The sequence below is a fragment of the Ahaetulla prasina genome, chromosome 1, assembly GCF_028640845.1.
Source record: "Ahaetulla prasina isolate Xishuangbanna chromosome 1, ASM2864084v1, whole genome shotgun sequence".
Classification (NCBI taxonomy): Eukaryota; Metazoa; Chordata; class Lepidosauria; order Squamata; family Colubridae; genus Ahaetulla; species Ahaetulla prasina.
The window spans coordinates 14777630-14792174 of record NC_080539.1 but is presented as its reverse complement, the minus strand read 5'-3'; the positions used below and the strand labels follow the sequence as shown (position 1 = coordinate 14792174).

Below are 14545 nucleotides of genomic sequence, written 5' to 3'. Positions count from 1 at the left end.
GAGCCCCAAATCAAGAATTCAGAATTATTTCCGTCTTTTGAGAGAAAGGATAGCAAGCAAGATCATGTGCAGAATTGGAAAAGTTTTGTTTTAATAGTCCAGCCCTACCCTTTTATAATAACTGCTTTTGTTCTTTGGAATACAGAAAATAGGAATCACGGAACTGATCACTCGGTCAGCCAAGCACATCTTCAAAATATACCTGCAGGTATGAATTGGGTTATTTGACTCTGAATGTCATCCCTTGCTGCCCTTTCCTTAGCCTGATTATCTCTCTCCCCCCCCCCCCCCGCCCTCCCCAGTCTCCTTCCTCGAACTAAGAGAAGCCATTTCCTCATTAGGCCCTTGGGACTGTTGCCTAGCAACTGGAAATGCAATCTCATTAGGACCTAAAATAGGTATAGGCCTCTGTGCGGAGGGGGTGGGTGGTGGGAGTCCCTCTTGATGGCTGCAGCAACATTTGCATGCATGCGTGCATCTGTTGCAAAGATTTCTCACCCAGATCCCCATCTTCCCTGGCATTTCTTCAGAGGAAAAGGGAGGAAAAAACAGATGAAGGTTGTGGATTCTGCAGCAATGTTTTTGGCACAGCTAAAAAAAAAAAGTTGCTCGTTAAGTAAAGGGGACATTTAGCCAGCATTCTTGGTTAGTCAGATCTCGGGACACTGTGCAACCTTGTTTTGGATTTCTTTCTGGAATAAAGACACTTTGCTAAAAACGTTTTTTTGCATGCTAACTTTTGACTCCCAAACACATTTATGTGTGGATGGAACACTTTCTAAGCCAGTGTCTCATCTACAAACCAGGTTCCCCAATTGTTGAGCATGAATTACAGCAGGGCTGTCAAATTCGCAGCCCGCGGGCCACACGCTGGATACACCCACGTCCGGTTTAGCAAAGGGGAGAAAAGTCACAATACATCACATGAGGACACCGTGACGATGCGAGTTTGACACACACAGACACACCCCAGTTAACAGTATAACACCTCTCTGAGGGTTTCGGGGGTTTTTGCACTACCTCTTTTAATAGTGCAGAAGAAAAGCAGTCCGTTTGGTTTAGTGGTTAAGGCACCAAACTAGAAAGCAAGAGACTATGAGTTCAAGTCCCACTTTAGCCATGAAAGTCAGCTGGGTGACTTTGGGCCCATCCGTCTCTCTCAGCTCAACCCACCCCAGAAGGTTGCTGTTGTGGAGAAAATAAGAAGAAGGTGTGTGTTGGGATCTGTTCGCCACTTTGAGTTATTTGTAAATATAAGGAAGACGGGATGCAAATGAATACACCTGGGGTGGGATTCAGCCGGTTCAGACCGGTTCGGGTGAACCATTAGCGCCGACGATCAGCTGGGCCAGCTCGCCTGCCCCTGTGTCTATACCAACCTATATTTCCTTTGTTTGAAGCCCAGCTGATAGGCAGGGCAGAGTGGATTGCTGCGAAGCGCACACTCAGCGAACCGGTTGTTACACCTGTTGAATCCCACCACTGAATACACCCCCCCCCCCAATAATAATAGTTATCCAGCGTAGTCCTCAACTTATGACTGTAATTAGGAATGGAATTTTGGTTGCTAAGCAATATGGTCATTAAGTGAATTCTAGACCAGCCCCGGCTCTTCTCTTTCCCCTGCAGGGAGTGGAGCTCTCAGGGTTATCGGCTGCCATCAGTCACTTCCTCAACTGCTTCCTAAGCTCCTTCCCCAACCCCGTGGGTCACCTTCCTGCCGACGAGCTGGTCTCCCGGAAGAAGAACAAGAGGAGGAAAAACCGGAACTTGGGCACTGCCGACAACACCGCCTGGGCTGCGATGAGTCCCCAGGAGCTGTGGAAGAATATTTGCTCCGAAGCCAAGAGTTACTTCGACTTTGGTCTGGAAATGTGAGTGGAGAATTAAAAGTCGCAATCCAATGTGATTTAGAGACCAAGCCAGCAGTGCATGATTTGAGATCTCAATGCCTTTGGGTATTTTATAGGTGTTTTAATTAGAGGTAATCCTGGAAGTGACGACCACTGTTGAGCCCAAAATTTCTGTTGCTTAAACGAGACAATCTGCCTCATTTTTATGAGCTGTCTTCTCACGGTTGTTAAGTGAATCTGGCTTCCCCATTGACTTTGCTTGTCAGAAGGTTGCAAAAGGGGATCACGTGACCCCAGGACACTGCTACAGTCATAAATACATGCTAATTACCAAGTAGTTGAATTTTAATCACATGACCCTGGGGTTGCTACAACAGTCCTAAGTGTGAAAAATGGTCATAAGTCACTTTATCAGTGCCGTTGTAACTTTGAATGGTCACTAAGTGAACTGTTGTAAGTCGAGAACTACCAGGACCATATTTTCTCTTCTAGAATTTGAGATCCTGTATGCAGTGGCTGTCACATCCAAGCTGTGAGCAGGTCCAGAATCCAGCAGGATGCTTCTGTCGTATCCCTTGGAACTACAAAACCTTTCTTGAGTCTAGAGCAGTTTTTCCTCAACCTTGAAAATGAATGGACTTCAACTCCCATAATTCATTGCTGGCTGGGGAGCTCTGAGAGTTGAAGTCCACCCATCCTCAAATAGCCAAGATTGAGAAACACTGTTCTAGGAGGCTGGATCTAGTACATTGTAAATTGAAAAATCCCTAGCTATCATGGAAGCCATCAGAGATGTAGGCAACTTTTTAGGATCTGTAGAGTGACGTTTATCAATCAAGGGCAGGGGTGCCAAATACAAGGCCCGCAGGCCGGATCTGGATATGATTGGATTTGCCCTTGTGGCCATCCTGGAAAATGTAAGGGGTTGGGCCAGCGTGACTTCAGTCCGGTCTACCCAATGCAAAGGGGAAACATCGGGCCAGCGTGACTTTGGCCCGGTCTACCCAATGCAAAGGAGAAACATTGGGCCAGCGTGACTTTGGCCCGGCCTACCCAATGCAAAGGGGAAACATCGGGCCAGCGTGCCTTCGGTCCAGTCTATTCAATGCAAAGGGGAAACATCGGGCCAGCGTGGTTTCAGCCTGGTCCACCCAATGCAAAGGGGAAACATTGGGCCAGTGTGGCTTCGGTCCGGTCTACCCAATGCAAAGGGGAAACATCGGGCCAGCGTGGCTTCAGCCTGGTCCACCCAATGCAAAGGGGAAACATGCCAGTAGTTTGGGGAGTGGCGTCAAGCTGACCATGACTACCCAGTCGGCCACGCCCAGTGAGTGGCATCACGCTGGCCACACTCCCCAGTCGGCTACACTCACCCAGTCGGCCACGCCTGCCCGATGCCTGCCCTGATGCAGCCCTCAATGAAATCGAGTTTGACACTCCTGATCAAGAGCCATTAGGAAATGACAGAATTATCCTTTTTTTCTCTCTTTTTCCACTGTTACAAGATCATTGAGCATTTTATGGGTTTAATGAGCTTTTAAATGGAAATTTGCATCCCTGTTGTGTCATTTGCCACCCATTTTTGACCATATCCTCTCAAAGGGAGAACCTGTCGTGTCCCACTCCCCCTCCGACGGCCGGGTCTGGAAAGTCTGTATCAAGCGTGGCCACGAAGCCTCTGCAGCTTTGCCAAATTCCTGTCAGAGTTCTCAGGGCAGGCAGGAATCCAAGGTGTGACTTCAGCAACCCAGATGAGACTTTGCTTGACTCAAATTGCTTGACTCAAGCTGGTCTTTTATATAGGCCATGGGGTGTGGCTCCATGACTCAGCACTTATCCAGGCCTGCCCCTCCCTTCCTTTTGCTGACGTCGCCTCTCCATTCTCCGGAAGTGGGGATCCGTCCACTGTGACTTTCCATCCTCCTGATCTGCTGCCGGCAATTCTAGCACGTGGCTGGCTTCGTGCTCACACGCTGTAGAAGGGAGGTTTGTTTGCTCATTCCTGACATTCTGTCCGGGCATGGTGCCAGGGCTGGGGGCTGGAGGCATGCCAGGCCGTTCCTCTTCATTATCAGACTCTGACTCAGATAGCAAGAGATGGGAGGGCCCGGCTGCGGAGAGGAGGGTGGGCGAGGTACAACAAAACCGTTGAAAGAGGTTTGGGCAGCCTCCACGCAAGAACATCCCCTTAATTTAGGATGGACATCTTTCTGGAGACTTTGGGAGAAGTTAGGAAGGTCTCTAAAGATCAGGCAGGCAGCGATCCTCGAGAAGGTTTTTTTTTTGGCAGGGCAACTGACTAAAAACCCCACCACCATCATTAGGAAACGGGTAGAGCCTCTTAGCAAGATCATCTCATTTAAATGTAAGCCAGCCAGAGTTGCTTTGCAAAGTGAGATGAGCAGCAGATAAATTTAATAAAATAAAAGCTCCCGCTGATGCAGCTTTCCGTCCCACCAACATTTGTTGAAATTACCGTGCCGAAAAATGCAAATTTTTTAACTTGGCCAAAGTTCTGTGCCAGCGCTGTCACTTTTATGTGCTGATCTTCCATTCTGCAAGGTTCGGGATCTGAGCTAGATGTAAGCCTGGGTCGCTTTTTTTTCAGCATTGTCATATTTTTGAATAGTCGCTAAATGAACGGTGATAAGTCGAAGACTACTAATGCTGAGAAGTTGGGGAAAACACATCCTACCCTGTTTCCCCAAAAATAAGACCCACCCAGAAAATAAGTCCTAGCGTGATTTTTTTCAGGATGCTCATAATATAAGCCCTACCCCCCAAAATAAGCCCCAGTTAAGATTGTCAGCCAGACGGATGCATTTAGTACTGTATTTCCCCAGGAGTGAAATCTACTTACCTTCCTTACCAGTTCAGAAGTGCATGTGCCCCACGCATGCATGCATCACACAAAACCTTTCTGCGCATGTGCAGAGGGTACAAAACACCATGGTTAAAACCAGGAAGTAACGATAGCTGGGTCAGTGGGCGGAGCCTTGCACCGCGATTGCTACCAGTTCTCCGAACCACCGGCCAAGATTGCTACTGGATCGGGCGATCCGGTCCACACCGGGAGCATTTCACCCCTGTATTTCCCCCAAAATAAGACCTAACCAGAAAATAAGCCTTAATGCGTCTCTTGGAGCAAAAATTAATATAAGACCCGGTCTTATTTTCAGGGTTGGAAACGGTAGAAACAGCCAAACTTCTTCTATACTGTGGCTACTGAATTAGATCTCAAAGGAGCATCTGTAGCTTAACTGAGGAGATTGTCGATCCATTTGATCTGCTTAGTTGCCTGCTTCCTCCTCCTCCTGATTTCTGTTTCCTTTTGCAGTGAAAGTATTGATCAAGCAGTAGAAATGTACAACCTACAGAAGATTACCCTGTTGCGGGAGATTTCTCTCAAAACTGGAATTCAGGTGAGACTGGCATGCAGGAATCATTGCTCTGTCCTTCCCCACCTCACTTCTTCAACCTAATTCAAAGGAACCCAGTAAGATACTAACATTTCATGCCCAGGGTCGCCTATTTCAACCTGCACACCACCTCATTGTGCAATTCTCCAGCCTGCATAGTTAACTGTGGCAGAGTTTTGATATCAGGGTTCCAAGTAATAGACCCGTAGCGAGCAAAACTCTGAGGCAGGTAGATTCCTCAAAAGAATAGCTTCATTGGATATATCATATTGCAGTGATGGCTAACCTTTTTTTCCTCGGGTGTTAAAAGCGTGCATGCGTGATAGTGCACACGCGCATGCCCATACCCATAATGCAACGCCTCCCCCCCGCATGTGTGCTGCCCACCCACCCACCCACCCCCGCATTTTGGGCCTAGCAGGCCTCCCTGAAGCCTCTTTTCCAGTACTTCCGGGAGGCCTGTTTTTCACCCTCTGGAGGCTCCGGAGACTTTCCTGGAGCTTCCAGGAGGGCGAAAACTGCCTCCCCCGGCCCTCTGGAGGCCAGAAACAGCTTGTTTCCAGACTTCCGGGAGGCCCATTTTTCACCCTCTCAGTGCCTCCGCACAAACCCTGTACTTACCAGGCATACAAAATGGGAGGGTGAGGAGACTCCTGGGAGGGGAGGGGTGGCATGGGCATGCATGCGCGTCTCCCGCATCCACGGCAGAGATCCGAAAATTAGCTGGCCGGCAGGAAGCACGCATGTGTGATGGGGCTGACCTAAATTGATGGCGTGCATGCCCGCAGAAATGGCTCCACATGCCACAAGTTCGCCATCACGGTCAAAATGGCACAGATCTGGTGAAAACCGACTCTGAATGTTCCCGTGGTTTTCACCTAATTAAAAGTTTTTCACTTTCTCAAAACAATCAGTCACATGGTCCAATCACGGCTCTGTCCGGTTGCCTGGTGACATCTCTCCTCCTTCCTCTGGCCAGGTGTGAAAATGTCCTTGGTTCCCAAGAGAAAGTATTTTATTTTCGCTACAAAGTCCCAACTATCTCAAATCCCGCCCCGCCCCCCGCCCCAATCCCTCAGCTCCAGTGTAGGAACACTGAGGTTCCGAGATGGCTTCGGTCAGGTCAGCTTCAGGGTTGACATTTGAAGTCCACGGGATGATGAAAGCTTCCTTAGGTCGCCTCCTTAGCATCCGTCTGCCTGATTTGGGTGGAGATAGTAATGAGATTAATTATTTAGAATTCTCTTATACTAAGCCCAACGTTAGTGGACTCTTGAGTGGTGCACAGCCGAAATCAGAAGCATCACAAAATACAACAAATGTAAAAGAATTGCCATATTTTGGGCAAATCCTGTTCAAAGGCCATCTTTTGGGCCTTCTAGAATAAGGCCAGGGTGAAGCCCAGCCACATCTCCAAGGGAAGAATATTCCCACATGTGAAAGCTTTCACTGAAAAACCCTGAAGTTCAAATGGGAATTCTCAAAAGATCTTTTAGACCAGTCTTGCTCAAACTGAACAGCTTTAAGATGGGTGGGCTTTGACTCCCAAATGTCAGGGTTCCAAGGAACACCCCCGACGAAATAAAGCTCTGAGGCTTGAAGTTCCTCAGAGTTCCAATTTATTAGAGATGTCATGTTCGCACAGCTGAGAAAACCTGAAACTGAAAGCTTCCAGGTTTTCCACACCTAGTTGACAGTTAACAGCCCTGCCCCACACCCACAAGTTCACCACATTGTCCAATCAACTCTTCACACTCAATTGGATACAATCTTCAGGCAGTCTCCATCAGACGCAGGATGTCCTTGAATACAGAATGTTGTTATGACTAACTTTCTACCGCTCCATCAACAACCCTCTCCCAACTTCCCCAGCTAAAATATGTGGCAGTTAAGCAGCAAAAAAGAAAATTGCCTTCCAAAACTGACATCAGAATTCCCCAGCCAACGTGGAATTAACTAAAGGGAATTAAAATGCTTTTAGTTCAGAGGGCTATTATTGTTTGTGTCTGTCAGGCCCAAGAAACCAAAAACGACATGAGGAATTACTACAGAGTAGTTTCTTTATTGTTGCTTAGGAATCTTGCCAGACTAAAATACTTCTCTGCATAACTAGCACATACATGCGAGGGGAACCTTTACCTTTACCTTAAGACCATACATTTTGTCACCAAAATATAAGAAAGATGTTGATATGCTAGAAAAAGTGCAGAGAAGAGCAACAATGATGATAAGGGAGCTGAAGGCTAAAACATGAAGAACGGTTGCAAGAATTAGGTATGTCCAATCTAGGTTTTTTTTTTAATTTGCATTTATATCCCGCCCTTCTCCGAAGACTCAGGGCGGCTTACACTATGTTAGCAATAGTCTTCATCCATTGTCTTCATCCAATAGTCTTCATCCTCTGCAGACCTGGATGAACTCACAGATACTGTAACATCATATGTCAGCTTCTGTGAAGACCTATGTGTACCTACAAGGAACTTGCGAATACACAGTAATAACAAACCTTGGTTTACACCTAAACTTAAGCAGCTACGACATTCCAAAGAGGAAGCCTACAGAAAAGGTGATAAAATGCTGTACAATCAGGCCAGAAATGCACTAACAAGGGAGATAAGAGCAGCAAAAAGAAGCTACTCTGAAAAGCTAAAGAATCAATTTTCAGCAAATGAACCAGCAAACATGTGGAAAACTCTTAAAAATATCACCGGCTATGGCAAACCTCCTTCCCAGGCTGAAGGTAATCAACAACTGGCAGATGACCTGAATGAGTTTTACTGCAGGTTTGAAAGGAAACTACAGCCACCTATCTCCACAACCCCCATCTCAGACACACCAACAACAGCCAAGCCTCCTACAACTGACCCCATTTCATTGGGTTCACAACCCCTAGTGATCACAGAAAAGGAAGTGCAGGACCTATTTCACAGACAAAAGCCAGGAAAAGCTCCAGGCCCAGACAAGATAACTCCTTCTTGCTTAAAAGTCTGTGCTGACCAATTGGCCCCCATCTTCACCCATATTTTCAATAAATCACTAGAGATGTGCTATGTTCCTTCTTGCTTCAAACGCTCTACCATCATCCCAGTGCCGAAGAAGCCCACCATCAAGGAACTGAATGACTACAGACCAGTTGCTCTAACATCTGTAGTCATGAAAACCTTTGAAAGGCTAGTGCTTTCCTACCTGAAAACCATCACGAATCCGCTTTTAGACCCTTGCAATTTGCATACCGAGCAAATAGATCAACAGATGATGCTGTTAATATGGCTCTGCACTACATCCTACAACATCTTGAGTCTCCAAAGACCTATGCAAGGGTCCTTTTGTAGACTTTAGTTCAGCATTCAATACCATCATTCCAGACATTCTTCTAACTAAGCTAAACCAGCTACAGGTACCGGAACAGACTTGTAAGTGGATCACAAGCTTCCTAACAAACAGGAAGCAGCAGGTGAAGCTAAGCAAGATCACATCAAATACCTGTACAATTAGCACAGGGCCCCCCCAAGGCTGTGGGCTCTCCCCACTTCTCTTCTCTCTGTATACCAATGACTGCATCTCCAATGATCCATTTGTTAAGCTACTGAAGTTCGCAGATGACACAACAGTGATTGGTCTCATTCGAGACAATGACGAATCCGCATATAGATGAGAGGTCGAACGACTAGCCTTGTGGTGCAACCAAAACAATCTGGAACTGAACACACTCAAAACCGTAGAAATGGTGGTAGACTTTAGGAAAAACCCTTCCATACTTCCACCTCTCACAATACTTGACAACACAGTATCAACAGTAGAAACCTTCAAATTTCTGGGTTCTATCATATCGCAAGATCTCAAATGGACAGCTAACATCAAAACATCATTAAAAAGGACAACAAAGAATGTTCTTTCTGCGCCAACTCAGTAAGCTCAAACTGCCCAAGGAGCTGCTGATCCAGTTCTACAGAGGAATTATTGAGTCTGTCATTTGCACCTCTATAACTGTCTGGTTCGGTTCTGCAACCCAACAAGAAAAACACAGACTTCAGAGGATAATTAGAACTGCAGAAAAAATAATTGCTACCAACCTGCCTTCCATTGAGGACCTGTATACTGCACGAATCAAGAAGAGAGCCGTGAAAATATTTGCAGATCCCTCGCATCCTGGACATAAACTGTTTCAACTCCTACCCTCAAAACGACGCTATAGAGCACTGCACACCAGAACAACTAGACACAAGAACATTTTTTTCCCGAAGGCCATCACTCTGCTAAACAAATAATTCCCTCAACACTGTCAGACTATTTACTGAATCTGCACTACTATTAATCGTTTCATAGTTCCCATCACCAATCTCTTTCCACTTATGACTGTATGACTATAACTTGTTGCTGGCAATCCTTATGATTTATATTGATATATTGATCATCAATTGTGTTGTAAATGTTGTACCTTGATGAACGTATCTTTTCTTTTATGTACACTGAGAGCATATGCACCAAGACAAATTCCTTGTGTGTCCAATCACACTTGGCCAATAAAATTCTATTCTATTCTATTCTATTCTATTCTATTTGTATATTATATACAAAGTCAACTTATTGCCCCCAACAATCTGGGTCCTCATTTTACCTACCTTATAAAGGATGGAAGGCTGAGTCAACCTTGGGCCTGGTGGGACTAGAACCAGGCAGCTGCTGTTAATAACAGATTGCATTAGCAGTCTGAGCCACAGAGGCCTGTGAAAAGTGAAAAGAGGAACTAGGGGTAACATGATAGCAATGTTCCAATATTTGAGGGGCTGCCATAAAATAGAGGGGGCTTTATCTATTTTCTAAAGAACCTGAAGGCAGGACTAATGGAGGGAAGGTAATTAAGGAGAGAAGCAACCTAGAACAACCAGTAGAACAACTTGAAAGTGCTCCATCACTAGAGCCTTTTTAGAAGAGATTGGACAACCATTTGTCTAAAATGGTATAGAGCCATGATGGCGCTATGGCATGCATGCCACAGGTGGCATGCAGTGCCCTCTCTGTGGGCACGCAAGCCGTTGCCCTAGTTCAGCTCCACCGCACATGTGCGCGCACCTCCCGTTGGCCAGCTGGTCATAGGGTCTCTGCCGCGCATGCATGGGGGTGCATGAGTGGGGGCCAGGTGTGCATGCATGGTGGACTGGGAGCGTGTGGGGGGCCATGCACACATGCACTGGGGGTGGGGCACGTGTAGGTAGGCCACACACGCATGTGCAGGGTCGGGCCGCACATTGCATTTTGGGGGTTTGGGGCACTCGCTCCGGAAAAGATTAGCCATCACTGGTATAAAGTCTCCTGTTTGAGCAGAGAGTTGGACTAGAACAGGGGTCTCCAACCTTGGCAACTTTAAGACTTGTGGACTTCAACTCCCAGAGTTCTTCAGCCAGCTTTGCTGGCTGAGGAACTCTGGCAGTTCAAGTCCACAAGTCTTAAAGTTGCCAAGGTTGAGACCCTGACTAGAAGCCCTGCAAGGTCCCTTCCAATTCTGTTACCTGTTCACTGTGACCAGGTAACAGAATTGGAAGGGGGTGTCTACTTCCACCTTCTTTCTTCATACCAAAAACTCCAAGCTATGTTAGACTCTTTACTCCCTGGGGAAGTGCCCTTCCTTCCTGAAAATCTGGACTACAATCCAGCACAGCGTCCAGGGCAGCCCTAGGTAGCTGAAGGTGATCTCCGAGAGGTCCTTTTCCGTATTGTCTTCCTGTGGACGTCAGGAAAGCATAGCAATTTTGGCTTTTGTTCATTTCAGATCCTGCTGAAAGAATATAACTTGGATAACCGTCACAAGCCAACGTTCACCGAGGAGGACATCCTCAACATTTTCCCTGTTGTGAAACACGTCAACCCCAAAGCTTGGATCGTTCCACTTCTTCCAGAGTGGACAGGCCAAAGTTCAACAAGGTGTGAAGTCCTGGTGGAATCCTCTTTTCCAAGCTTCACATGGGAAAGGAACAGCCAGTGGTGGGAAGAAGGTTGCTGATTAAATTTGGCGTTGATTCCCTTTGGTACCATTTTTCCCTAAGTTCAGTTCCAGGGACAGAAAGGCCTCAAGGATTCAGTTATTTTGTCCCAAAGGTGCTTTCAAGAGGCAACTGGACTTTCTTGGGTTTTCTTTGGAAGATGTTTCGCTCAGTGGTGGGTTTCAACATTTGTTACTACCGGTTCTGTGGGCATGGCTTGGTGGGCGTGGCATGGTTTGGAGGGCGTGGCTTGGTGGGCGTGGCAGGGGAAAGATACTGTAAAATCTCCATTCCCTCCCCAATCCAGGGGAAGGATACTGCAAAATCCCCATTTCCTCCCGATCAGCTGGGACTCGGGAGGTAGAGAATAGATGGGGGCGGGGCCAGTCAGAATTTTTACTGCCGGTTCTCCAAACTACTCAAAATTTCCACTACCGGTTCTCCAGAACTGGTCAGAACCTGCTGAAACCCACCTCTGGTTTTGCTTCTCATCCAAGAAACTTCTTCAGCGCTGACTGGATGGTGGGGAATGGAAGGATTTATACTCCTTGCAGGAAGCTGGTCATTTGCATTCTTTTAGCAGGTTGTTAAGGTCACCTGGAGGTTTATCTGTGTCATCAGGGTCACCTGAGTAAGATTCAAATGGGTGTAGAGCAAGGATGTCCAAACTTGGCCCTTTGAAGAGTGATGGACTTCAACTCCCAGAATTCCCTAGCCAGCAACTTGCTCATATTTATAGCTCATGCTGGCTGGAGAATTCTGGGAGTTGGAGTCCACCACTCTTCAAGGGGCCAAGTTTGACACCTATGTAGAGCCTTCTTGGAACTGTTGAAAGGACTGTGTTGTAGACTGGAGATAGATGATGTCATATCCCTCCCCTTCTGTCAACAGAGACCCCCACAACAGAGGGGGAGGGATATCACATCTATCCCCAGTCTACAGCACACTCCTTCCAACTGTTCCAGGAAGGCCCCACATCCACTCCAAGTGGCCTCAATGACTCTCTAAAACAGGGGTCTCCAACCTTGGCAACTTTAAGACTTGTGGACTTCAACTCCCAGAGTTCTTCAGCCAGCTTTGCTGGCTGAGGAACTCTGGGAGTTGAAGTCCACAAGTCTTAAAGTTGCCAAGGTTGGAGACCCCTGGACTAGAAGACCTGCAAGGTCCCTTCCAATTCTGTTACCTGTTCACTGTGAACAGGTAACAGAATTGGAAGGGGGTGTCTACTTCCACCTTCTTTCTTCATACCAAAAACTCCAAGCTATGTTAGACTCTTTACTCCCTGGGGAAGTGCCCTTCCTTCCTGAAAATCTGGACTACAATCCAGCACAGCGTCCAGGGCAGCCCTAGGTAGCTGAAGGTGATCTCCGAGAGGTCCTTTTCCGTATTGTCTTCCTGTGGACGTCAGGAAAGCATAGCAATTTTTGGCTTTTGTTCATTTCAGATCCTGCTGAAAGAATATAACTTGGATAACCGTCACAAGCCAACGTTCACCGAGGAGGACATCCTCAACATTTTCCCTGTTGTGAAACACGTCAACCCCAAAGCTTCGGATGCGTTCCACTTCTTCCAGAGTGGACAGGCCAAAGTTCAACAAGGTGTGAAGTCCTGGTGGAATCCTCTTTTCCAAGCTTCACATGGGAAAGGAACAGCCAGTGGTGGGAAGAAGGTTGCTGATTAAATTTGGCGTTGATTCCCTTTGGTACCATTTTTTTCCCCTAAGTTCAGTTCCAGGGACAGAAAGGCCTCAAGGATTCAGTTATTTTGTCCCAAAGGTGCTTTTTCAAGAGGCAACTGGACTTTCTTGGGTTTTCTTTGGAAGATGTTTCGCTCAGTGGTGGGTTTCAAAATTTGTTACTACCGGTTCTGTGGGCATGGCTTGGTGGGCGTGGCATGGTTTGGAGGGCGTGGCTTGGTGGGCGTGGCAGGGGAAAGATACTGTAAAATCTCCATTCCCTCCCCAATCCAGGGGAAGGATACTGCAAAATCCCCATTTCCTCCCGATCAGCTGGGACTCGGGAGGTAGAGAATAGATGGGGGCGGGGCCAGTCAGAATTTTTACTGCCGGTTCTCCAAACTACTCAAAATTTCCACTACCGGTTCTCCAGAACTGGTCAGAACCTGCTGAAACCCACCTCTGGTTTTGCTTCTCATCCAAGAAACTTCTTCAGCGCTGACTGGATGGTGGGGAATGGAAGGATTTATACTCCTTGCAGGAAGCTGGTCATTTGCATTCTTTTAGCAGGTTGTTAAGGTCACCTGGAGGTTTATCTGTGTCATCAGGGTCACCTGAGTAAGATTCAAATGGGTGTAGAGCAAGGATGTCCAAACTTGGCCCTTTGAAGAGTGATGGACTTCAACTCCCAGAATTCCCTAGCCAGCAACTTGCTCATATTTATAGCTCATGCTGGCTGGAGAATTCTGGGAGTTGAAGTCCACCACTCTTCAAGGGGCCAAGTTTGGACACCCCTGGTGTAGAGCCTTCTTGGAACTGTTGAAAGGACTGTGTTGTAGACTGGAGATAGATGATGTCATATCCCTCCCCTTCTGTCAACAGAGACCTCCTCAACAGAGGGGGAGGGATATGACATCTATCTCCAGTCTACAGCACAGTCCTTTCAACTGTTCCAGGAAGGCTCCACATCCACTCCAAGTGGCCTCAATGACTCTCTAAAACAGGGGTCTCCAACCTTGGCAACTTTAAGACTTGTGGACTTCAACTCCCAGAGTTCCTCAGCCAGCAAAGCATAAATTAAATGCTTCGATCAGCATAAATTAAATGCTTAAATCAAAGCTGGCTGAGGAACTCTGGGAGTTGAAGTCCACAAGTCTTAAAGTTGCCAAGGTTGGAGACCCCTGCTCTAAAAGGATGCAAATGACCAGCTGTCTTCAAGGAATATAAATCCTTCCATTCACCACCATCCCAGTCAGCGCTGAAGAAGCTTCTTGGATGAGAAGCGAAACGTCTTCAAAGAAAACCAAGAAAGTCCAGTTGCCTCCTGAAAAAAGCACTTTGGGACAACTATGACCTGGATGACAGAGAATCTCCATAGAAAGAATCAATTATTTATTTTATAATTTAAGGCACCCGGTTAGAAACCAGGAGACTGTGAACTAGGCCTGAAAGTCAGCTGGGTGACTTTGAAGTCAGTCACCCAAGCCATCTCATAGGGTTGTTGTTCTTGTTGTTGTTGTGGGGAAAATAGGAGGAGAAAAAACATTAGGCATGTTAGCTGCCCTGAGTTATTTATAAAAATAATAAAAGCGGGGGGAGGGGAGGAATGTGCTAAAG

General features: G+C 46.8%; 1 protein-coding gene across 1 annotated transcript in view; it reads left to right on the top strand.

Annotated features, from left to right (window-relative positions):
- Window positions 1-14545, top strand: part of CLUH (clustered mitochondria homolog) — a 120151-nt gene that overhangs the window by 87168 nt on the left and 18438 nt on the right. Inside the window, exons 15-18 of the mRNA XM_058164267.1 lie at window positions 146-208; window positions 1630-1874; window positions 5191-5275; window positions 12698-12851. Coding sequence (XP_058020250.1) covers window positions 146-208; window positions 1630-1874; window positions 5191-5275; window positions 12698-12851 — 547 coding nt within the window. The remainder of the gene's footprint in view (window positions 1-145; window positions 209-1629; window positions 1875-5190; window positions 5276-12697; window positions 12852-14545) is intronic.